Here is a 26,941-nt window from a genome sequence, read left to right on the forward strand (position 1 = left end):
AATATTTCCTTATTAAATAGCATTTTGGGTTAAATGAACTAAATGTGATATTATTCTTAGGAATTAAAAAAAATAATTTCTATGATAACTAATCATTTTGACTGCAAATATATCATTGTTGTTTTTTACATAGACTTCATGACTTTTCTTTAAAACAGAAAAATTCCTTTTTTTAAGAACCAAAATAATGGTAGTTTTCTTTTTTTTTTTTTTTTTTTTTAATTTTTTTTTTCAACGTTTTTTATTTATTTTTGGGACAGAGAGAGACAGAGCATGAACAGGGGAGGGGCAGAGAGAGAGGGAGACACAGAATCGGAATCAGGCTCCAGGCTCTGAGCCATCAGCCCAGAGCCTGACGCGGGGCTCGAACTCACGGACCGCGAGATCGTGACCTGGCTGAAGTCGGATGCTTAACCGACTGCGCCACCCAGGCGCCCCTATAATGGTAGTTTTCTAATGAAACAGTTTGCAAATTAACAGATCAAACTTTTATTTTAAACTTTTATTGTGGAAAATTTCAAACTAGTAAAATTGTATGTAATTATCAAGAATTATCAAATCTTGGCCATTTACATTTTATTGCAGCCCTACCAGTCTCCCCTTGCAATCCCTACCCCCACTTCTTGGATTATTTTGAAGCAGAGCCAGATATGTTGTTTCACTCGTAAATAAGTCAGTGTGTGTCTAAAAGATACAAATTCTTTTTAGAAATTACCACACCATCATTATCATAACTTTAAAAACTGCTGATCTTTTTTTCATATGAAATATTCAATTGGTGTTCAAATTTCCCTGATATTTAAATAAAATTTCTCTTTTTTTACACTTGATTTGTTCAAATCAAGATCTAAGTAAGGTTCACGTGTAATAATTGATTAATAGGTCTCTTTTAATCTATTGGTTTTCCCTCTATCCTTTTTTTCCTCATTGTACTTTATCCATTGAAGAAAAGAAGGTTTTGCTGATTGCTTATCTGTGGTGCTGTTTGATATGTTTTTTGGCCCCCTGTATTTTCTGTAAATATGAATAGGTAGTTAGATCTAGAAACTTGATCAGACCCAGGTGTGCTTTTTTTTGAAAGCAGGGTCTCGAAAAGATATTTGTACACCCATGTTCATAGCAGCATTATTCACAATAGCCAAAAGGTGGAAACAACCCAAGTGTCCATGGACAGATGGATGGATAAACAAAATGTGGTATATACATACAATGGAATATTATTCAGCCTTAAAAAAGAAGGAAATTCTGACATGCTACAGCATCGATGAACCATGAAGACGTTATAATAAGTGAAATAAGCCAGTCACAAAAGGACAAATACTATATGATTCCACTTATATGAGGTACCTAAAGCGGTCTAATTCATGGAGACAGAAAGTAGAAGGTGGTTGCCAGGGGCTGGGGGAAGGGAAAAATGGGGACTTGTTGTTTAATGGGTATAGAATTTCAGTGTTGCAAAATGAAAAATTCAGAGATGGGTTATACAGCAATGTGAGTATACTTAACACTACTGAACTAAACACTTAAAATAGCTAAGATGGCAAATTTACCACAATTTAGAAAAAAAGAATACTTCTTAGATAAGGTTTGCTTCCATCAGGAGGCATATAGAACTTTATTTCTCTTCTTTGATGATAGCACTCTTTGGATCATTGCCAAAATCCATTAATTTATGAGGAGTTAAAAAATGGTGGTATTTTATCATTCCTTCTTCATTTATTAACTGAAATACTTCTATAAAAAGAAATTGCTATTCAAAAACTCAAAAAACAATGGAAAAGCAGAATAAATTTTGATTCTTTCCCCTTATTTATCATTGTTCAAATAATTTGTTTCCTGTAGTCCTTCATAGGTGATCACTTAGGTTTTTCAGAGGAATGTTTTTTTGGTGTGTGTGTGTGTGTGTGTGTGTGTGTGTGTGTGTATCCTCATAAACTTGTAGAGTAAACCTATTTGATGTTTTTTGATCCACTGACAGTTATTATTCTTACTGTGCAAATTGTCTTATTTTTGGCTGGTGACAGCCCCTTCAACTTGACGTGTTAAATCCTTTTGGCATGATACTTGCTGCTATAATGAAGATTTTCCACCTTACACATTGCCTATTGCATGCTTGGAGTCCATCATTTCTGCAAGGAGCTCTAGTTCCTTTAGAGGAAATTGGTATTAGGAGACTATGATGTGGGTACTAGGAATGCTCATTATTATTGGGTTTGTCATCGTTTCTAGGGTTTTTATTGAACAAACTAGGGAATATATACATTGTGTGTGTGTGTGTGTGTGTGTGTGTGTGTGTGTGTTTGAAATGTAGGTATCAATATGTATCCAAATCAAGTCAGATAAACCACAATGTCAGACTGATGTAACTAATTGGAATTTTACATACAGAATTTTTCTTTAACCTCATTTATTTTACATATGAATCTCCTTTCTCTGATGCTAAATAACAGTTTAAATAACATATTACTCATTTGCTTTACTCCATATTACACACACAAGTTTCAAGATAATAAAGGAATCAACACTATGATTACTTATAACAGTAACTTGGAATTGTTCTTCTCTGTGTGGTTATGTTACCACTTCTATCCAGTTAGGTGCATTTGCTTCATTTTGTTTTCAAGTGTTAGGAATTCCTTTTTAAAAATTTTTTAATCTTTATTTTAGAGAGAGAGAGACAGACAGAACTCAAGTGGGGGAGGGGCAAAGAGAGACGGAGATACAGAATCTGAAGCAGGCTGTAGGCTCTGAGCTGTCAGCACAGAGCCCAACGCAGGACTTGAATCCACAAACTATGAAATCATGACCTGAGCCAAAGTTGGACGCTTAATCTACTGAGTCACTCAGTTGACCCAGGAATTCCTTTAATTTTTAATTGAATTCTGTTGTATAAAATAGTTACAGGATTCCAAATTCAAATCCACAGAACAATGTATTCAGAGAAGCTCCCTGTCTCCTCCAATCTGTTGCCCTCCCTCTCCTTCTAGATAACGGTTTTGTTTCTAAATAGCTTATCCCTTTTAAACAATGTGAGTATATAGACATTCATATCCCCCCCTTAGAGAAATAGTAACATCCAATATACATTTTTCCACCTTGCAATTTTCAAGTAACAGTGTATCCTTCAGATCACTCCACAGGGATACATACGTACATCATTTTTATTTCTTTTTACGTATGTTGTGTTGTGCAGACTAATCATAGTCAACCAGTTCCCCATTGGTGGACATTTCAGTTATTTCCAGTTCTATTATAAATAGTATCACAGTGGAATGGCTTGGGCATACACCTCTTTATAATTTTGCCAGTATGTCTTTAAGCTAGATTCTTAGAAATAAAATCACTGGACCAAAAGGTGTATTCTTTTGTAAATTTTCTAGATAGTACCAAATTTCCCTCCATAGGAACTGTGCCGTTCGAATTCCCACTAGCAAGATTTGTAAGTGTGCCTGTTTTCCCGTAGTTCTCCAACACAATAAATATATGGTTGTACATTTGGATTTTTGCCAGTCTGCTAGATGGAAATAGTGTCCCAGTATAGTTTAATTTGCATTTCTGTTACAGGCAAAATCGATCATCTTTTTATACAATTTAAGGCTACTTGCATTTCTTTCTCTGTAAATTGTTTATTTCTAACCCACTTTTCTGTGGGGTGATCGGTCTTTTTCTTCATTCTTAGAAGTCTTTAACCTACTTAAAGAGGATATTAACCTTTTGCCTGTGGTACAGTTGGCAAATATTTTCCCCAAGTTGTCATTTGTAATTTTACTCTCTTTATGGTAGGGTGCGCTGGGGTGTGTGTGTGTGTGTGTGTGTGTGTGTGTGTGTGTGTGTGTGTGTGTTTTGGTCATGTGACAGATTTTTATATAATAAAATATATCAGTCTTTTCTGTATTTCTTTTGGATTTTATTGCTTCTAGAATTTGTGTCTTCTGTCACAGTTAGAACAGTTTTTTCCACACTCAAATTATAAAAGAATTCAATCATGTTTTCATCTGGTACTTACATGATTTCATTTTTTAAAGCTTTATTGAGGCGTAATTGACATGTAATACACTGCAAATATTAAAGTATACAATTGATAGATTTGGGCATATGTATGTACCTGTGAAACCATTACCTCAGTCATTACCCCCAAAAGTTTCCTTGTACCCTTCGGTAATCTTCCTACCCATCTATCCCCAGGCAGCTATGGTACCAGTCATGTACAGTCTTTGATAAGTTTTATCTCTTAAATATTTCAGAGATTTTTTTATTCTACTGTAAATGGTATTTTCTAATTTCAGTTTCTGGTTGTTCATTGATAATATTTAGAAATACAATTGATTTTGTGTATTGATCTTGTCTTGTAACCTTGCTTAAACCCTTTTATTGGTTCCATTCGTTTTTTGTAGCTTCCACTGGATTTTTCTGTATAAACAGTCATATTGCCTGCAGACACTGGCAGTTTTACTTCTTGCTTTCCAATATGATTTCTTTCGGTTTCTTTTTCTTGGCTTATTGTGCTGGCTAACTCCTCCAGTGCCAAGTTGAATAGAAATGGTGAAAGCAGATGTTCTTGTGTTCCTAATCTTAGGGGAGGAGTCATTCGGTCCTTTGTCAGTAAGCCTATTAGCTGTAGGTTTTTCATAAATGCCCTTTGGTAGCTGGAGAAGTACTCTTATATTTCTAGGTTGCTTAGAATTTTTATCAAGGACAGTTACTGAATTTTGTTAAGTGTTTTATTCTGTGTTTGTTGAAAAGATCATAAGGCTTTCTTTTTTATTTGTTAATATGGTAAAGCATCATTTGATTATTGAATGTTAAATCAATAATCACTTGGTTATGATTTATTATCCTTTTTAAGTATTGTTGATTTAATTTGCTATAATTTTCTTGAGATTGTTTTATATGTTCATGAGGGATGTTGGTCTGTCAGGTTATTTCCTTGTAATTAAAAATTTTTTTTTAATCTTTATTTTTGAAAGAGAGAGACAGAGTGTGAATAGGGCAGAGGTAGAGAGAGAGGGAAACACAGAATCCGAAACAAGCTCCAGGTTCTGAGCTGTCAGCACAGAGTCTGATGCGGGGCTTGAACTCACAAGCTGTGAGATCATGACCTGAGCCAAAGTTGGATGCTTAACTGACTGAGCCATCCAGGTGTCCCCCTTGTAAATTTTTTAAGTGTTTATTTATTTATTTTGAGAGAGAGAGACAGTGCATGTGGGGAGGGGCAGAGAGAGAGAGAGAGAGAGAGAGAGAGAGAGAGAGAGAGGGAGAGAATCCCAAGTAGGCTCCACACTCAGCACAATGTAAGCCTGACGTGGGGCTGAAATCAAGAGTCATACACTTAACCTGAGCCACCTAGACGCCCCTTTTCTTGTAATTTCTATATATGATTTTGGTAATGGTGTTATGCTGGCCAAGAATAAGTTGGAAGTCATTTCCTTCTTTTTAATTTGCTAGAAGAATTTGTTTGGTAGAATTCACCAGTAAAGCCATCTGGACCTGCAGCTTTCTTTGTGGAAAAGTTTTTAACTGCAAATTCAATTTCTTTATTAGATGTAGTGCTATTCAAGTTATCTATTTCTTTTTGACTGAACTTTGGTTGTTTGTGTTTTTTAAGGAATGTTTCTATTTCACCTGTGTTACTGAATGTTTTGACATAAGTTTCATAATATTCCCTAATCTTTTTAATGTTTGCAGAATCTGTGGTGATGTTCCTCTCTCATTCTTGATATTCTGTGTAATTTGTGTCTTCTCTCTTTTTTTTTTTTCTAATTAATCTAAGGGTTTATCAGTTTGGTTTCATTAATTTTTCTGTCATTTTCTATTTTCTGTTTCATTGTTTTATCCCCTGATCTTCATTATTTCCTTTATTTCTGCTTACTTTGAATTTCATTTGTCTTCTAGTTTCATAAGGTAGTGGCTGATGTTACTAGTTTGAGACCTTTCTTTTTTTCACTAAATAGGCATTTAGTGTTACACATTTCCCTGTAAGTGCCATCGTAGCTGCATCCCATATATTTTGATATGTTGTGTTGCCATTTTCATTTAGTTCAAAATACTTCCTATTTTCCCTTTACCCCATGAGTTATTGAGGTGTGTACTGTTTAGTTTCCAAGTATTTGTGTATTCTCCAGAGATTTGCTTTCGAATCTAATTCTGTGGTATTCAGAGAACATAATTTGTATGACTCGAATCTTTTCTAGTTTTTGAGTCTTGTCTTATGACTCAAATATGATCTATCTTGGTGAACGTTCTGTGTTTACTTGAGAAAAATATGTGTTCTGCTATTACTGCATTTATAAACGACTTGGATCAATTAGTTTATTGTATTGCTCACATCTCCTATGTCCTTACTGATTTTCTGTTTGCTTTATCAGTTATTGAGAGAGAATGTTGAAACTTCCATTTCATGATTGTAGGTTTAACTATTTCTCCTTGCAGCTTTATTAGTTGTTGCTTTATATATGTCGAAGCTATGTTGTTAGGTACATAAGTGGATAGGATGGTTATGTCTTCCTGATTAATTGGCTCATTTATTGTTACAAGATGACACTCTCTGTTTCTAGCAACATGTTTTACTCTGAAATTTAATAGTAATATAACCACTCTAGCTTTCTTCTAACTAGTGTTAGCACAGAATGTGCTTTTCCATTTTTTAATTTTTTTTTACCAGCTTTATTGAGATATAATCCACATACCATATTCACTCATTCAAGTATAGAATTCACTGGGTTTTAGTATATTTACAGAGCTGTACAGCTATCCTCCCAATCTAATTTGGGAATATTTTGTCATCCCAAACGGAAACCGATCAGCAGTTACTCCCCATCCACCTAGCTGCTCACCTGCAAACCTGGGCAACTATTCATCTATTTTGAGTCTCTATAGATTTGCCTATCCTGGACATTTCGTATCAATGGAATCGTACAATATGTGGGTCTTTGTGACTGGTTTCTTTTACTCAGCACAGTATTTTCTGGATTCATTCACATCGTAGCAGATAACAATATTTGTGTGGCTGAATAATGTTTAATTTCATGGCTGTACCACATTTTATTTATCAGCTTATGGATATCTGTGTCATTTCAGCTTTTGGGCTTTTATGACTAATTCTGCTTTTACCATATATGAGATTTTTTGTAGACTTATGTTTTCAGTTCTCTTGGGTATATATATCTAGGAGTAGAATTGCTGGGTCATGTGGTAACTGTCTAAAATTTGTATAATTTTTTTTTTGACCTGAGCTGAAGCCGGTCGCTTAACCAACTGAGCTACCCAGGCACCCCTAACTGTCTAAACTTTTAAGGAAGTATTAAATTGCTTTTCCATAGCAGCCGCACCATTTTACATTCCCACCAGTAACGTATGAAGCTTCTAATTTCCTACATCCTCACTAACACTTGCTATTATCTGTCATTTTGGTTATAGCCATCCTAGTGAGTGTGAAGAGGTATCTCAGTCATTTGATTTGCATTTCCCTAATGATCAGTGATGTTGAGCAGTTTTTCATGTCTTTATTGGCCATCTGTATATCTTCTTTGAAGAAATCTCTGTGCAGGTTGTTTGCCCATTTTAAATTGGGTCTTTCTAATTTTGAGTTGTAAGAGGTTTTTTTATATATTCTGGATACAAGGTACTTATCAGATATTTGATTTACACACATTTTCTCCCATTCTGTGAGTTGCCTTTTTGCTTTATTTCTTGAATTGCAGTAGTCATTAATTAGTATGCGACCAGTCATCATTACCTTTGGCAAGAGTTTAGTACTATAATCATTAATTTAGATCTGTATATTTAAACACAATAGCTTTGGTCTCTCCTTTATGGAAGATAAGACATTTTTGAGACTTCCTTTTTCTTCTATTCATCATTTACCTTAATCTGAAGTTCTTACATCTTCATTACAAAAAAAATTGCACTGAAATACGTGTAATATAAAATTTACCATTTTAACCATTTTTAAGTGTACATTAGTGCACATAAGTGGTATTAAGTACATTCACATTGTTGTATATCCATCACCATCATCCATCCATAAAACCTTTTCATCTTGCAAAACCGTAACTCAGTACAAATGAAATAACAACTTCCCATTACCTTTCCACCTAGCCACTGGCAACCACCATTCTACCTTCTGTTCCTGGGAGTATAATTACTCTAGGTGTCTCATATAAATAGAATCACACCGTGTTTGTACCTGACCTATTTTACTTAGCATAATGTACTTAAAGTTTATCCATGTTGTAGTCTGTATCAGAATATCCTTTTTAAAGACGAATAATATTCCACTGTGTATGTATGTATGTACACACACACATACACACGCACACACACACCCCTCGTGTTATTTATCCACTCATCATTAATAGTCACTTGGGTTGCTTCCACCTTTTCACCATCGTAAATAATGCTGCTATGAACATGGGTGTGCAAATATGCTTTCGTGTTCCTTTTTTAATTCTTTTAGGTATGTACTGAGAAATGGAATTGCTGGATCATATAACTCTGTTTTGTTTTGTTTTGTTTTTGAGAGATTGCTGTAATATTTTCCATAGCTACTACGCCATTTTACATTCCCACTAATAGTGTATGAGAGTCCCAATTTCTCCACATCTTCACCAATACTTATTATTTTCTGGCTTTTTATAGTAGTCATCTTAATGAGTATGAAGTGGTATCTCATTGTGGTTTTGATTTGCATTTCTCTAATGATTAGTGATATTGAGCATCTTTTCATGTGCTTATTGGCTATTTGTCTATTTTTGCAGAAATGTCTATTCAAATTCCTAGCCCATTTTTTAATGCAGGTTGTTTGGGGGTTTTTGTGGTTTATTTTCTTGATAGTGTTGTATTGTTTGAATAGTCACCACCAAAAGGATATGTCCAAATCCTAAAGGTGTCTGTGAATGTGACCTTGTTTAGAAATAGGGTCTTTCCAGATGTAATTAAAGATCTCAAGATGAGATAATCCTGGGTATAGGGTGGGCCCTAAATACAGTAACTGGTATTCTTATATGACAAAGGAGAGGAAAATTTGAGACAGACACAAAGGGTAAAGACCATCTGAAGACATAGAAAAAGATTAGAATTATGTTGCCATGAGCCAGGGAACGCTGGAGCCACCAGAAGCTGGGAGAGGCAAGGAAGTATTCTCCCCTAGAGCCTTTGGAGGCAGCCTGACCCTGCTGAAATCTTAATTTTGGGCTTCTGTCCTCCAGAACTGTGAGATAATAAATTTCTGTTGTTTTCAGTCACTAAATTTGTGGTAATTTGTTAAAGCAGCCCTAGGAAACTAATAGACATTCTTTGATGCACACAGTTAAGTTTTGATAAAGTACAGTCGTGCTTTTTTTTTTCCTTTGATTCCTTGTGCTTCCGATGTCGTATCCAAAATACTGTTGGGGCACTCTTATGTGGATCCTGAGAAACATAACAGAAACCCATGGGGGAGGGGAAGGAAAAAAAAAAAAAAAAAAAGGTTAGAGTGGGAGAGAGCCAAAGCATAAGAGACTGTTAAAAACTGAGAACAAACTGAGGGTTGATGGGGGGTGGGAGGGAGGGCAGGGTGGGAGGGAGGGCAGGGTGGGTGATGGGTATTGAGGTGGGCACCTTTTGGGATGAGCACTGGGTGTTGTATGGAAACCAATTTGATAGTAAATTTCATATATTAAAAAAAAATAAATAAATAAAAAAAATAAAATAAAATAAAATACTGTTGCTTAATCTAGGGTCACACAGTTTTGTCTCTTATATATGAGTTTTATAGTTTTAGCTCTTACATTTAGATCTTTGATTCATTTTGAGTTAACTTTTTGTATGTGGTGTGAGATAGGGGTCCAAATTAATTCTCTTACATGTGGAATCCAGTTGCCCTACCATTTCGTATGGAAATCTATTCTTTTCCTGATGGAATGGTCTTAGCACCCTTGTTGATTAGCACCTTAGCACCTTTGTTGAAATTCAATTGACCATAAATGTATAGGCTTATTTCTGGGCTCTCAGTTCAATTCCAGTGGCCTGTAAATCTGTTTGTATGCCAGCACCATACTGGCTTGATTAATGTAGCTTTGTACTATTGAAATTTGAAAACGTGAGTCCTCCAGTGTTGCTTTTTTTCAAAATTGCTTTGAAATTCCATATCAATACTATTAAGATCAGCTCATCTATATCTGGAAAAAAGGCAGATATGATAGGCAGTCTTTGAATCTCTAGATTAATTTGGGGTATATTGCCATCTTTATAATCTTAAGTTTTCCAGTCATGGATATGGGATATCTTTCCATTTATTTAGATGTTTATTTTACTTAAATAGTGTTCTGCGCTTGTACTTCTTCAGTTAAAATTATTCCTAAGTATTTTATTCTTTTTGAGGATATTTTAGATGAAGTTATTTTTTTATTTAATTTTTTAATGTTTATTTATTTTTGAGAGAGAGACAGAGGGTGAGTGGGGGAAGTGCAGAGAGAGAGAGAGAGAGAGAGGGAGACACAGAATCCGAAGCAGGCGTCAGGCTCTGAGCTGTCAGCACAGAGCCCAACACGGGGCTCGAACTCACAGACTGTGAGTTCATGACCCGAGCCAAAGTCTGAGGCTTAACCCACTGAGCCACCCAGGCACCCCTTTGATGAAGTCATTTTCTTAATTTCATGTTCATACTGTTCATTACTAGTGTACAGAAATGCAGCTGATATTTGTGTATCAATCTTGTGTTCTGTAGCTTCGCTGACGTCATTTATTAGCTCTAATACTTTTTGTAGGTTGTTTTAGGGTTTTTCACATATAACATCATGTCATCTCTAAATAGAGATGTTTTTCTTCTTCCTTTCTAACCTTAGCTAGAACCTCTAGTACCTGTTAAATAGTGATGATAAAAGCAGACATCATTTCTTTTTCCTGATCTTGAGGAGAAAACTTGTGGTTTTTCCCTTTGAGACTGATTTAGCTATGGATTTTTTATAGATGCCCTTTATCAGATTGAAAAATTTCCCTTCTATTCCTAATTTGTTGAACACTTTTATCATGAAATGGTGTTAGCTTTTGTCAAATGATTTTTCTGTGTCTGTTGAGAAGATCACTTTTTCCCTTGTTATTGTATTAATATCATTGATTGGTTTTTATACGTTGAACCAAGCTTACATTCCTGGGATAAATCCCACCTGGTCATATATAATTCTTTTAATATCCTGCTATATTCAGTTTGCCAGTATTTTATTGAGGATTTTTGCATCTATAGTCCTAGGGCATGTTAGTCTGTAGTTTTATTTATTTATTTTTTGTGTGATGTCTTGGTCTCGTTTTGATGTCAGGGTAATACTCACTTCATTAAATGAGTTGGAAAGTGTTTCATCCAAGAGTTTGAGAAGGATGGGTATTCATTCTTTCTGTAGAACTCATCAGTAAAGCCATCTAGTCCTGGGCTTTTTGTCGGTAGTTTTTTGAATCCAGACCTAATCTGTACTCATTAGAGGTCTATTTAGATTTTCTGTTTCTTCTTTTCTTTTCTTTTTTTTTTTTTTTTTGCTTCTAATTATTTCTCTTATTTTTATTTTTTTATTTTATTTTTTATTTTTTTAAATTTACATCCAAATTAGTTAGCGTATAGTACAACAATGATTTCAGGAGTCGATTCTTTAGTGTCCCTTACCCATTTAGCCCATCCCCCCTCCCACAGCCCCTCCATCAACTCTCAGTTTGTTCTCCATATTTATGAGTCTCTTCTGTTTTGTCCCCCTCCCTGTTTTTATATTACTTTTGTTTCCCTTCCCTTATGTTCATCTGTTTTGTCTCTTAAAAGTCCTCATGTGAGTGAAGTCATATGATTTTTGTCTTTCTCTGACTAATTTCACTTAGCATGATACCCTCCAGTTCCATTCACAAAGTTGGCAAATGGCAAGATTTCATTCTTTTTGATTGCCAAGTAATATTCCATTTTATATATATACCATATCTTCTTTATCCGTTCATCCATCAGTGGACATTTGGGCTCTTTCCATACTTTGGCTATTGTGGATAGTGCTGCTATAAACATGGGGGTGCATGTGTCCCTTCGAAACAGCACACCTGTATCCCTTGGATAAATGCCTAGTAGTGCAATTGCTGGGTCATAGGGTAGTTCTATTTTTAGTTTTTTGAGGAACCTCCATACTGTTTTCCAGAGTGGCTGCACCAGCTTGCGTTCCCAGATTTTCTGTTTCTTCTTGAGTCACTTTTGATGCTTTGTGTTTCTAGGAGTTCAGTCATTTCACCTACATTATTGAATTTGTTGGCATAGAATTGTTTATATTGTTTCCTCATAATCTTTTTTTTTAATCTCTTTAAGATCATTCGAAATGACCTTTCTTCATTTTAGCTAAATTTGATCTTTTCAAATAACCAACTTTTGGTTCGTTAGGCTTTGTTGTTTTTCTATTCTGTATTTTATTTCCAGTTTATTTTAGAATATTTTCTCACTTCTGCTTGCTTTGGATTTAGTTTGCTCTTTCTTTCTAGTGTCTTAAGGTAGAAGATAGGTTATTGATTTCAGATCTCTCTCTCTCTCTCTCTCTCTCTCTTTTAAGATTTTATTGTTAAGTAACTCTTTACCCAACATGGGGCTTGAACCTACAACCCTGAGATCAAGAGTTGCATGCTCTACTGAGCCAGTAGATGCCCCGATCTCTCTCTCTTTTTTTAAGTTTAATTTTTTTAATGTTTATTTATTTATTTAGAGAGAGTGGGCACATGTGTATGTGAGCAGGGGAGCGGCAGAGAGAGGGAAAGAGAGAGCAAGCAGGCTCCACGATGTCTGCACAGAGTCCAGTGCGGGGCTTGATCCCCCAAAACATGAGATCATGACCTGGGCCAAAATCAAGAGCCATCCAGGTGCCCCAGATCTCTTTTTTAATGCAGATACTTAGAGTTACAAATTTCCCTCTCAGCACTGCTTTTGCTGCATGCTTTAAGTTTTGATACAGTGTTTTCATTTATCTCAAAGTATTTTCTGATTTCCTTTGTGATTTCTTCTTTGATCCATTGACTAACCCTTCTTGTGCCAACATCTGTAAACTGTCAGAGCAGTTAGCTGTGACAACTGTAATGCTCACCTCATTTGGTTCCCATTTCTCAGAGATCACTGTCCTTTGTTGTCTAATGTCCAGTGTCTTAAAAACATTATTTCATATATTTTGTTCAGTTTTTCAGTTGTTTCAGGTGGGAGGATAAGCCTAGTCCCTGTTAACTCCATCTTGGCTAAAAGTGGAAGTTGGTTTCCATTGGTTTCCATCTCCAGTGACATTCAGGGAGAATAGGAAGGGAGAAATTAAAATATGATCATATTCTCAGAATTGCTCTAGGCTTCAATGGAAACAGTTTAACAGAGATTTAAAACAAAGAGATCAGAATTAATAAAACTATATGTTCATTGAATTTGCTGTTTTTTTCTTTTAGAGTCTAACACACACAGGTACGAATGTATATATATGTAATTAAATATTCACTAAAAAGTGATACAAAGAATACAAAAAACTAGATGGGTTTTTAGCAAGATTCCCAGGGTGTTTCATTTTTAACCTCGCCTAACCTTGTTTTAGATTTGCAAGTACACACATGTATTTGCCATCCTTGAGCAATGTTTACTCTCATTGTGCTAGCTTAGTTTTGGAGTGATGCATTCCTGCCAATAAACTCAATCTAGATTCCTTTTTAGGGTATCACTCCTTGATAGCAGAAACCACGTCTTCTTTCCTTATTTATCATAATCAAATAAAGTATAAAGAGCTCTTAGGGAAAATGTGGATGTAATTTTTTTGTTAGCACTTACTAAATTTGTTTTCTTTATATTCCTTTTTAAATTTTATACCTCTATCAAATAATATTTCTAGCTTAGGAAATTATTATCATTATCAATCATTAGTTACAAACGGTCTTTGAGAGGGATTTTAACAGATCCTGCAGGTAGGAAAACGAAATGACACAGATTCTGGTCTTAAGTTGTTTGTTTGTTTGTTTTAACTATTTCTGGTCAGAAATACTGAAAAAAAAAAAAAGTGAAAAACAGTACCATGGCCAAATAAGTAAAAGAGGTAGTAACTCTTATATCAGTTTCACAGAAGAAATCCCTGTACACCATAGTGGATCAGGAAAATTTCCTTGCCAAGGTTAAATTAGAGCTAAGGTTTTGGGATAATGGTAAAACTTGGATGAAAGAAAAATAGCCTTTCAAAGGAGGACAGTGGAACAAGGGCCAGGAGGCAGAACCTCATATGTTGGGTTTTATGTCAGTGATGTGACAAGCCTAATCTAGGATTTTATTAGAAGAGTATTAATAGATGTGTTGGAAAAGTATTAATGACAGCTGATACTTGAGAACTTAACTCTATGCCAATCATTGTATTAAACACTTGATATGTTTTATCTAAATTAATCTTCACAAAGCCGAAGTAGATGATAACAAAACTATTTTAAAAGTGAGGAAAATTACTTTTGAAGAAATTAAGCCACTTCCCAAAGTCAGACTTCTATTGAGGGTCAAAGCCTAGATTCAAACCGCTTGGTTTCACAGTCTGTGCTCTTAACTACGTGCATCACTGCTCAGTTAGGTTGTAGAAGATCTAGAATGCCAAGCCAGGGTGATAAGACAATTCTTGTTCTCTAATGTATGCAGTTATCATCTAGAGATCCTTTACCAGGAAATCTTTCCACAGACTTCTTGGAATTAGTTTGCTTAAAGTTGCTGACACATTTTAGACCCCCTCAACATGTACACTCAATAGTATGGGAGATACTAGGATTTCAGTGGAAAGTTTTTGCTAAAAGCAAAAAGCAAGCTTTCAGAAGACCAAATAGGTGACTTCTCTTTCCTTTTGCATTAGGCAACACTGGACTATGGAATGTATTCTCGAGAAGAAGAACTATTAAGAGAAAGAAAACGCATTGGAACCGTTGGAATTGCTTCTTATGATTATCACCAAGGAAGTGGAACATTTCTCTTTCAAGCTGGTAGTGGAATTTATCATGTAAAAGATGGAGGGCCACAAGGATTTACTGTAAGTTGGTGTTAACTACTTGTTAAATCTGTTAAATCCTAAAGGCTGTTTGCATCCAAATCAGGAAGGTAATTACACCAAAAAATTATATTTACCCACCAAGTGAAAAATTTAATAGTAAAGAAAACAAGATAAATGGGCATTAGTTTCCGGTGGTAAGAGTTAATCCTTTTTACACTGACATTAATATGCAATTTTTTAAAAGCTAAAGACACTTGCTCTGTAGGAAGATATGGTAAAGGGCATCAATGCCCATTTTCTGAGTAAATGCTGAGGGGGATCTTGGAAGATAATGTTATCACAAGACAATCTATTTTTGGTTCCCCTAAAAGCTTAATTCATCTTTTTTTTTTTTTTTTAAGTTCTGTTTATTTATTTTGAGAGAGAGACAGCACAAGCAAGGGAGGGGCAGAGAGGAGGAGAGGAGAGACAGAATCCTAAGCAGGCTCTGCATCATCAGCACAGAGCCCGATGCGGGGCTTGAACTCCTGAATCATGAGATCATAACCGGAGCCGACCTGACTGCGCCACCCAGGCACCCCAGCTTAATCCATCTTAATAAATGGTTTTTAAATGTTTGGTTTTAGCCCAGACAATTTTTTACATGGTATTAGACCTTTTGTTAAAATTGTATGATTCTGGCTTTTGTTGTATCTTTTTGAGCAAACTGTTTTATATTGGTAAAATTAATTTGAAATATTTAATAAATATTCAATAAATAAGTGCTTAATAAAAGTATTTAACAAACAATAATTACTCCATTAAACAGGTATGGACAACAAAATTTATGAAGTGCTCTTATATTGTCTTTACTGTCCTATTACCCTTAGCTTTCTAATTTATAGGAAAAAAAAAAAAAAAAGTCCGTCCTTTTAAGGAATGCAAAAGTGTATTTTTCTTTTTTATTAATTTTTTTTAATGTTTATTTTTGAGAGAGAGAGAGACAGACAGACAGAGCGTGAGCATAGGAGGGGTAGAGAGAGAGGGAAACACAGAATCTGAAGCAGGCTCCGGGCTCTGAGCTGTCAGCACAGAGCCTGACATGGGGCTCAAGCTCACGAGCTGTGAGATCATGACCTGAGCCGAAGTCAGCTGCCCAACCAACTGAGCCACCCAGGCGCCCCAAAAGTGTATTTTTCTGAGGAGCAATTACCATAGTTGACATTTTACTTGGAATTATTTTTCATTGAAGGGTGTTGGCAAATGAGTATGTATGTATCAACCTGATACTTTCCTAAAAATGTTTTTTTCTTTTCTAGCAACAACCCTTACGGCCAAATTTAGTAGAGACTAGTTGTCCCAACATTCGTATGGATCCTAAATTATGCCCGGCTGATCCAGACTGGATTGCTTTTATACACAGCAATGATATTTGGATATCCAACATTGTAACCAGAGAAGAAAGAAGGCTCACCTATGTGCACAATGGTAACACATAGTTCTGCAAATCTGCTTTTCTGAAAAATATTTTTAAAATTTTGCTCTTGCTTACTTTATGAAATGGAGGCACGGTGGCTGGCCTTCATATTTTAAATTCAGATCTTTAAAATTAATAAAAAAGTACAGAGGATACATAGTACTTACCACATGCAAAATGCTACCTTGTTTGAATGTTCATTTTCAGAAAGCACAACAGTAATGCCTCTGACATGATTGTTCCTTTAGCTTAATAAGACTGCCAGAATTACCCCAAAACGGTTCTCATTAAAATCAAATTTCAATTTAAAAAATTAATCTTGTTTTTGGGAAACAAAGACCTAATATGCACCAAAAATTTATCTCCCCCTTTTGGAGAGGCTACTTAGTTATTTTGTCATAATAGGAAAAACAACACTTGGTAGAACTGTATTATGGAAATACTTAATTTTCATTAAGTGATTATAGTAATACTAAGCACTACTGAAAGCACAGATGTGCTTTGTTTTCCTCTAAAGATGTGAATGTTTTCCTCTAAAGCTTTCATACAAATGAAATATGGGAAATAGTATATTGCTTTTTCTTTGAACACATGAAACAACTTAAAGTTAGTAAGTTTCATAGTGAAACATTTGTTCAGGGGTGCCGGGGTGGCTCAGTCTGTTGAGTGTCCGACTTCAGCTCAGGTCATGATCTCATGGTTCTTGAGTTCAAGCCCCACATCAGGCTCGCTGCTGTCAGCCGGTCAGCACAGAGCCCACTTTGGATCCTCTGTCCCCCTCTCTTTGCCCCTCCCTCCACCAAATAAATAAAACATTAAAAAAAAATTTTTTTTAACATTTATTCATTTTTGAGAGATGGAGAGAGATAGAGCGTGAGTGGGGGAGGGGCAGAGAGAGAGGGAGACACAGAATCTGAAGCAGGCTACAGGCTCTGAGCTGTCAGCACAGAGCCAGAAGCAGGGCTCAAACTCACGAACCTTGAGAACGTGACCTGAGCTGAAGTCAGACACCTAACCAACTGAGCCACCCAGGAGCCCCAATAAATAAAACATTAAAAAATAATAATAAATAAAATTTTAAAAATTCATTTGTTCAACTCTTACTTAATCTAATGTTCACAAATCTGATTTATTGGGCATCTTTTTTTTTTTTTTAATGTTTATTTATTTATTTTGAGAGAGTGAGCAGGTGAGGGGCAGAAGGAGAGAAAGACACAGAATCCCAGGCAGGCTCTGCACTGTCAGTGTGGAGCCTGACATGGGACTTGAACTTATGAACCATGAGATCACGACCTGAGCTGAAATCGAGTTGGATGCTTAACTGAGCCACCCAGGCGTCCCTGGGCATCTTTCTTAATAAATTATTTTAGAATACAATAGTGTATTGACAACAAATATTTTTTTCATTATTAGGATAATCAGTGTTATAGAAGAAGGCTTTTCCTGAACAATTTACATTGGTAGAAAGAACACTGAATTAGGAGTCAAGAAACCTGTTCTAACTATTCAGTCAAGAAAAATACATTAAGTTCCTGTGTGCCAGGTAATGCGGCAGGAACTAAGAATACAGAGTTGAATAAGACATAACCCAGGCCCTCAAGGAAACTACATGAATAATAAAACAGTGATAAGCAAACATAGGGTGTTATAAGAGCATCAGTGAGGGTAGTGTTCAGGAAGGGCTTCCCAGAAGAGACGACACCTAACTGGCACCTAAACTCATCTTAGATACGAGTACACATTAGCCTGTACACTCCAGGCGAGGGGACCACATGAGAAAGGTCTTGATGCAGAAAGTGATGTTTGTGAGGAGTTAAAGCAATCTGATGGTTCCTAAAGTGTAAGGTATGAGTCAAGAAGAAGGGAAAAGTAAGGCTGGCAGATCAAAAGAGCCAAGACAGGGGTAACCTGTATCTCATGTAAATCAACAGGGTCTCTAGAATGATATGGGGTCCACGGAAACATTTTTATCAGTTGGGTGGTATGGGCAGAGTCATATGATAGATAAATTGTTTTGGATACTTTGTGAAAGTTATATTTGACTATATTTGACTAGTTATATATAGGACTAGAGACAGGAACACCAAAAGTTGACTGTTGAAATGATCTAGGTTTAATGATCTAAAACTAGAACATCAGTTAAAAGCGGATGGAGTAGGGAAGTTTTTAAGTGAAAAGTACATGTTTTGGTGTTTAATGGGTCTCCATTTGGAGTCCGGGAATCAGAACAGCTGCTAGTGGCAGTGGAAGGATTAGGTCGGTGATTCGTAAATCTGGGTTGGAAATCCTAGCCATTTGTTCATGCTTTCAACAGACCTTGAACACTCACTACATACTAATTATTGTACTTGAGTCTGGGATTACAAAGTTCTGACAGTAACTGATAGAATTAAGGCATTTTTAAGTCTATTTTTTCTTCTGTAGAATTGTTTTTCACACAGGATTATGGTGAGGATTGACAGAATGTAAAGTAGAAAGCACCGGAGCCCTGTGTGATGCTATAGTATTGTTTCTATTATTTTTCCTTTCTGTGCACGTAGGTATGTGATATGTCTGTCATTTTCAAGATTAGTGTACTGATTAAAGATGTAGTCTAGAACCAGAGAGCTGAGTTTGAGTTCCATATCTACCAGTTTTTAGTTCTGTGACCTTGAGTAAGTTATTTAACCTCTCGGTTTCCATATCTAAAAAGGCAGGTCATTATAGTGCTGTTACGAGGTTTTAATGAGTTAATGTTTGTGAAGTGTTTAGGATGGTGTCTGATACATGGTAAGTGCAGTGTGTTAGTTTAAATAGAAAAGTAAATACAAAGTAAGTGTCTTCACTCTTACTCTTCTTATTCACAATAAGTTTCCAAGTGAAAGTCTGCTTGTAGGTGAGTTTAGTCAATGAGCAAGTGCATGTGTTTATTTTCTGCCTGGTATGATAAAGGAATGTAAAAGTAATACAGTACCAGCCTCTACTATCAAATGATGTATCAGATGAACAAAGCGATAGCTTTTATTCATTTAATAAATAACTCTTAATAATTGAGGTCTGTAGTCAGTGAAAGGGAGATAAAAATGAGTGGTACCTGTTCTCACATCCAAAGGAGAACAAAATATAAAACAGTAGCGTGGATACACCTTTGGGGTAGTTTAAAGATCCGGGAAAACTGAACACTGGTTTTGGCTATATCATTCATTCCAAAATTCAAAAAACTCTTAAAAACTGAGCTTACTTTTCACTGGCTTGGTGCTAAAACTCATTTGGTGGCAAAATCTGACCTGAACTGACCTGAGGATATTTATAATCTTAATCCTACTTAGTGTGTCTATTCATAAGTTTGCTGTAGGAATATTGGTGTATTCAGTTACAGGGTATTTGATTCCCCTGCTGGAGATGTTACATGATTTTATGGTAGATATATATAATATATATGAAAAATCACCCAAATTCTGAGTTCCAAACACTTCTGGGCTCAAATTTTTGGGTAGCGTGTTATGGGTTCATTTTGCATATTTGTTTCAGACAATATATAGAAAATACAGATAAGCAAAAATAATACATTGAAACTGGTATATAATATTGAAATCACTATGAGGTATTACCATACACTCATTAGACTGGCTAAAGTGAAAAAGATTAATTCTGAACACAAATACTAGAAAGGAACCTTCATCCATTGCTAGTAAGAATATAAAATAATACAAATACTTTGGAAAACTGTGGCAGTTTCTTATGAACACTTACCATACTATCCAGGCATTCCACTCCTGGGTCCTGATTCAAGAGAAATGAAAGCATACACCCACAAAGATCCCTATACAAGAAAGATTAACATCTTTACTCATAGTTGCCAATAACTAGAAGTAGCCCAGATACGCATTAACAGGTGAATGGTTAAAGGAACTGTGATATACTATGGGATACTACCCAGCAATTAACAGAAGTGAATTATTGATATGTGTAACAACATTGATGAATTTCAAAAAGCAGACAAAGTATGAGTTCACTTATGTGATATTTTAGAATATGCAGAACTAACCTATGATGATAGAAATCAGATCATTGGTTGCTTCTGGGGTGATAATGGGCATTGACTGAGAAGAGACATGAAAATACATTCTAGGTGTTGGAAATATTCTGTCTTGATGAGGTGTGGTTACACAAGTATATACATTTATCACAAATAGTATACCTAAGATGTTGTAAATTATAAAGCAATTTAAAAAATGCTTGTCCATAGTCTGTCTCATTACTTGGAGAGAACCACATTTTGATTTATATCCACAACATTTTTTTTTTTTTTTTTTTTTTTTTTTTTTAGAGAGCGCAGGCTGGGGAGAGGGACAGATGGGGAGAGAAAGAGAGAATCTCAAGCAGGCTCAAGCAGGCTCTACGCCCAGTGCAGAGACTGACAAGGGGCTCTATCCTGCCACCCTGGGATCATGACCTGAGCCGAAATCAAGAGTCAAATGTTCAACTACCCGGAAACAAGCATTTTAAAATCTTGGGGATAGGGTGCCTGGGTGGCTCAGTTGGTTTAAGCATCCGACTTCGGCTCAGGTCATGATCTCATGGTTCATGAGTTTGTACCCTGCGTCAGGCTCTGTGCTGACAGCTCAGAGCCTGAAGCCTGCTTCAGATTCTGTGTCTTCCTCTCTCTCTCTGCCCCTCCCCTGCTCATGCTTTGTCGCTCTCTGTCTCAAAAATGAATGAACATTTAAAAAAATTAAGAAATAAAGTGTTGGGGAGTGCCTGGGTGGCTCAGTCGGCTCAGTCCAACTCTTGATTTCAACTCAGGTCATGGGATCAAGCCCTGTGCTGGGCTCCACACTGAGCATGGAGTCTGCTTGAGGTTCTTTCTCTCTCTCTCTCTCTCTCTCTCTCTCTCAAATAAATAAAAATAAAATATATGTTTAACATTTTTTAAATGAAATTATAGTGTACATGCCATTTAGTAATATGGCTTTTTAAAATTCAATTACATTGTAAACATTTCTCCATGTCATGAAATCTTTAAAAATTATGGCTTCGTGGTTTGGGGAGGTTTTATTTATTTATTTATTGAACCAGTGGGGGAGGGGCAGAGAGAGAGGGAGACAAAGGATCCAAAGCAGGCTCTATGCTGATAGCAAAGAGTCCAATGTGGGGCTCAAACTCACGGACTACAAGATCATGACCTGAGCCAAAGTTGCATGCTTACCCAACTGAGCCACCCAGGCACCCCATTGGGGGGTTTAGTTTTAAAGCAGGAGTTCCCTTCAAATTATATGCTGGAAACTATTTGCTGGAAAGTGTAAAACAGATGTAAGCTGAGATGTTCTGGTTGAATGGAAGAAGGGGAGGAAGAGTGATGAATTACCTGATCTGTAAGAGCCATTCTAGGTCTAAAGTTGGACTTTTCTGTGTAGAAGATACAAATCACTGTGACACTCTACATGTATTCTTGTTTCCTATGACCCCAGCTAAATGGGGAAATAATCAACATTTATGTTCTGGCTCAGGCTTTGTTCTAAGTGCTTTATGTGAATTAACTCATTTAATTCTAACAACCCCATTTACAAATGGGACACTGTGGTGGAATGAGGTTGGGTGATTTATCCAAGGTCAGTCAGTTAGTAAATGATGGAGCTCAGATTTAAATCCAGTCCATTTAGTTCCAGAGTTCACCACTGTACTACAGCTGCATTTCACAATAAACTAAATCATTGTGCTTAGTATCTATGAAAAGAGAATTTCCTGTGGTGATTTTGCCTTTTATGTTTGTCTAGAGCTAGCCAACATGGAAGAAGATCCCAGATCAGCTGGAGTTGCTACCTTTGTTCTTCAAGAAGAATTTGATAGATACTCTGGCTACTGGTGGTGTCCAGAAGCTGAAACAAGTAAGGGAGTTCAAAATATTATAAATCAAAGTATTATGAGATTTAACTCCCAGTTAGTTAAGTGCATAGATTCTAAGTCCTAAATAGTAGCTTATGAAGTCTTGAAAATTGGATCCTACCAGTAGTTATTTAAAATATACAGGCTATATCCCACCATAATGAATTCTAATAAAAATAATTCCATTGCAGTTCAGTGCCTCAGGTCCTTCAACTCTTTACCACTTTTTCTTCTAGAAGCTGATCTTGCTGGCAACATTGGTGGAAAAATAAAAAATACTACACCTGAATGCATTGTTATAAAAATGTAGGATTGACTAGAGAGTCTGCGTGAGCATATGACCAAATTAGTGTATGAATGGATCAGAAAAAAGGACACAAATTCCTCCGTTTTCTGGGTGAATTCACAAGTGTTTTCTGCCCGAGAAGCAGATCTCGTGAAGCAGTGGCTTTCAGATTTTTTTGTCCATGATCCACTTAGAAATTTGCTTTACATTCTAGCCTAACAATTCATATATGTATTATATACAAAAACTGAAAACAAATTTCATGGAACAATATTTATCCTTATGTGAAAGGCACTCTAATATGTATTTTTTTTGTTCATTATACATTTTAAATGCTGGTTATTACCCATTAATACATTTCATGACCTAGTAATTATTTGCAGCTAGCTTTTGTTTTTTTTTTTTTAAGTAAGCTTTACACCCAAAGTGGGGCTTGAATTCACGACCCCAAGATCAAGAGTCTCATGCTGCACTGAAGGAGCATCCTAGCAGCTCGTATTTTAAACACTTCTCTAAGGGACTATTAAAAATACTTATTTTTAAGCCATGTCTTAGATTTGGACATTTAATTTTAATATGTAAAATGTTTGCCATAATTGCCATAATTGTGTTTGTTAGAACAAGATTTTACATGAGTTAGAGTAACTATTAAGAGAAAACTGGACTCTTTAAGTTGCATCTATTTTATCAAAGGAAATGTTATAATTAAGTAATTCACTTTTCAACAAGGAATGCATTTTAAGGTACGCAGGGACTGAAGACCTTCACAAATGTGTTTCTGCTGGGTTTTTTTTTTTTTTTTTTTAATTTTTTAATTTTTTAAAGTAGGCTCCACCCCCAGCATGGAACCCAGCATGGAGCCCAACTTGGGACTTGAACTCACGACCCTGAGATCAAGACCTGAGCAGAGATCAAGAATAGGATGCTTAACCGAACCACCGAGGCACCCCTCTGCTGTTTAAATATGTATATGTACAGGGGTGCCTGGCTGGCAGTCTGGGTGCCAGTCTGTAGAGCATGTGACTCTTGATCTCAGGGTCATGAGTTCAAGCCCCATGTTGGGCATGAAGCCTACCTAAAATTAAAAAAAATATATATATATGTACATAAGTATCTTCAGGTTTTGCCTTCCAAAAGGAGTAACCCTTAACCAGCAAAAGTGATTTAACAATAATTCACCTTCTTAGTACAAAGGCTAGTGATAGTTTCATACACAAAATGCAGTATATTTTATACATAAATTATTTCTCACTATGGGAAATATACTACTAGAGGAAATGGTCAGTTATGATTACTCTATGGAACAGTTCTTCTAAATTTACAATATTTAAATTCCTTTTAAGCTCCCAGTGGCAGCAAAATTCTTAGAATTTTGTATGAAGAAAATGATGAATCTGAGGTGGAAATTATTCATGTTACATCCCCTATGTTGGAAACAAGGAGGGCAGATTCATTCCGTTATCCTAAAACAGGTACTATATTCCATTGGCATTTATATTCACTCATTTCTGCTTTCCAAACAAGATTCTTTCTGCAGTCATCCAAAGGTATGGTCAACATTGATCATTTACAGACTTAGTAAAAGTGGGTTGTTCATTAAGTGTCACAGAAGAAAAATTAAAAAAATTTTTTAAGTTTATTTATTTATTTTGAGGGAAAGCGTGCACACTGAAGAGCACAGAGAGGGGACAGAGAGAGAATCTCCATACTATAACAGTGTGGAGCCCAGTGCAGGGCTCGGACTCAAGAAACATGAGATCATGACTTGGGCCACAATCAAGAGTTGGCCACCTAACCAACTGAGCCACCCAGGTGCCCCTGAAGTAGATTTTTTAATTACAGGCTGATCTTTTTTTAATTTATTTTCAAAGGTTGGGAAGTGCACAAAGCTGGTTGGTTACTTCAAGGAATGAATAAAAAGGTGTCTTTGCTAGGAAATAAAGATTTTTAAGGGATTATGTTCTTAATAAATCAGTAATTTTTTCCCATTTTGCTGTTTATAGCAATTTTTTAAAGTTTATTTATTTATTTTGAGAGAGAGAGTGCAGGGGAGAGGCGAGAGTGCAGGGGGAGAGAATCCCAAGCAGGCTCCACGCAGTCAGTACAGAGCCCAACGCAGGGCTCTGTCCCACCAACCATGAGATCATGACCTGAGCCAAAACCAAGAGTCGATGCTCAACCAACTGAGCCACCCAGGCAACCCCGTTTATAGTATTTAATTACAAAATGATACAGCATTTCCTTCCTTTATTTCGTACCTACTCTTGATGTTTTTAACCTCTTTTTTTTTTATATATACCAATGGTGAAAATTATGAATTTGAGATGGAGTTCTGAGATTCTTATACAATAAAGTCCTGACTCTACCAAGTTCCCAACTTAAAGAAAGTGTAAAGGGGATTGATCTGGCAAAATTTGTTTGAATAATTTTGGATCTGCATTACTGTTCATTTCTATCTCTTTCTAAAGGCACAGCAAATCCAAAAGTCACCTTTAAGATGTCAGAAATAATGATTGATGCTGAAGGAAGGGTAAGTATAAAATGTGGAGTTGACTTTTTGTGTCCTTTGACTAGTCAGTCTAGTAGATATCTTAGATTCACTCTTTAATTTTTTGGACTTGTTTAACTTGCTGAGACATTTGTGGACCATCAGTTTCAGGTTGACCTAATTTTCTGCTTTGAAAACTTTTTGCTGGTTCTCAAGATAGGAATATGGGGATATGCATATTTACCACTCTTTCAAAAGTTTTTCCTCTTTGCCATTGTTAATGCCAGATCAATATTTTTAAAATAGCAGTATTGACTAGTGGTTTACCTTGTGTGTTGGATAGATGTCCCACATGTCTCTTGTACTGGGGCTTTCCATTTGGATAGTCAAATTCTTATAAGCTGAATGCCCAGAGGATTACTTAAAAAAGTCTTCTCTGCTAGACTTTGTTTTAATAGTTTTATTGAGATATAATTCAAGTGTGATTCAGTTCACTCATTTAAAGTTTAAAATGGCTTTTAGTGTATTCACAGAATTGTGCAACATTTTCATCACCCCAAAAAGAAACCCCACATCCCTTAATCATCACCTTCCAACCTTCCCACGTCCCTTAACCCTGGGTAACCACTAGTATATCTACTTTCTGTCTGTAGATTTGCCTATTCTGGACACTTCATATAAATGGAATCATATAGTATCTGGTCTGGTTTCTTTTGCTTAGCATTTTGTCTTCAAGCTCCATCTATATTGCACCATGTATCAGCACTTTCTTGCTTTTTTTTCTTCAAGTTTTTATGTATGTATGTATGCATGTAATCTCTACACTCAACATGGAGCTCAGACTCAGAACCCTGACGTCGAGAGTTGCACACTCTTCCAGTTGAGCCAGCCACATGCCCCAACACTTTATCTACTCATCAGTTATGGACATTTAGGCTGTTTCCACCTTTTGACTGTTGGGAATAATGCTACCATGAATGTGTGTGTATGTTTTTCACTTCTCTTGGTTAGATACCTAGAAACAGAATTGTTCAGTCACACGATAGCTATATGTTTAACCTTTGAGGAACTGCAAGACTATTTGCCCCAAGTGGTTGCACTATTTTACATTCCCATTGTGTGAGGTTTCCAATCTCTCCACATCCTCATCAACACTTTTATTCGTCTTATTGATTATAGCCATCCTAGTAAGTTTGAAATTGTACTCACTGTTATTTTGACTTAAATTTTCCTGATGGCTACTGATGTTGAGCATCTTTTCATGTGCCTATTGGCCATTTGTGTATCTTCATTGGAGAACTGTCTATTCAGATCCTTTGCCCTTTTTTAAAAAACTTACTTTTTGTGTTGGCTAGATTTTTAAAGGAAAAAATTTGCTTACCAAGGGCCATTTCATTAATACATTACACAAATCCTATTTTAGGCTCAAATATAGGAAATTAGGAACTATTATTTTTCCTTGATACTAGACTCTAAAGTGATTAAAACTTGTTGTTACCACTTATTAGCAAGGGCTCTGTCAGTGTAAACTCCTGGGAAAAGACTTTTAGACTGTGCTAATTCTCGTTCTTAGAACTTTGTTAGACATAAAGAGTACACTAGTGTAGGTAACCCACAACTTACCGCTAGTTTTTTTGTATCCCTCATGCCTATTTAAATACCTAAGTCTGAAAAAGTGTCATGCTGTTAAAGATAATGATTTAAGGGGCGCCTGGGTGGCTCAGTCGGTTAAGAGTCCGACTTCGGCTCACGTCACGATCTCACAGTTTGTGAGTTCGACCCCCGCGTTAGGCTCTGTGCTTACAGCTCAGAGCCTGGAGCCTGCTTCAGATTCTGGGTCTCCCTCTCTCTCTGCCCCTCCCTGACTCATGCTC

The 26,941-nt window shown here is 36.1% G+C and overlaps 1 protein-coding gene across 4 annotated transcripts in view; it reads left to right on the forward strand.

The window, feature by feature from the left end:
- The window catches only part of DPP8 (dipeptidyl peptidase 8), a 66,287-nt gene that overhangs the window by 10,325 nt on the left and 29,021 nt on the right, over nt 1–26,941 (forward strand). For all 4 annotated transcript variants that reach the window (XM_042941683.1, XM_042941684.1, XM_042941682.1 and 1 more), the window contains 5 exons: nt 14,838–15,011; nt 16,271–16,439; nt 22,185–22,295; nt 23,923–24,051; nt 25,048–25,109. In XM_042941683.1, coding sequence (XP_042797617.1) covers nt 14,838–15,011; nt 16,271–16,439; nt 22,185–22,295; nt 23,923–24,051; nt 25,048–25,109 — 645 coding nt within the window. The remainder of the gene's footprint in view (nt 1–14,837; nt 15,012–16,270; nt 16,440–22,184; nt 22,296–23,922; nt 24,052–25,047; nt 25,110–26,941) is intronic.

The sequence above is a fragment of the Panthera leo genome, chromosome B3 (genome assembly GCF_018350215.1).
Source record: "Panthera leo isolate Ple1 chromosome B3, P.leo_Ple1_pat1.1, whole genome shotgun sequence".
Lineage (NCBI taxonomy): Eukaryota > Metazoa > Chordata > Mammalia > Carnivora > Felidae > Panthera > Panthera leo.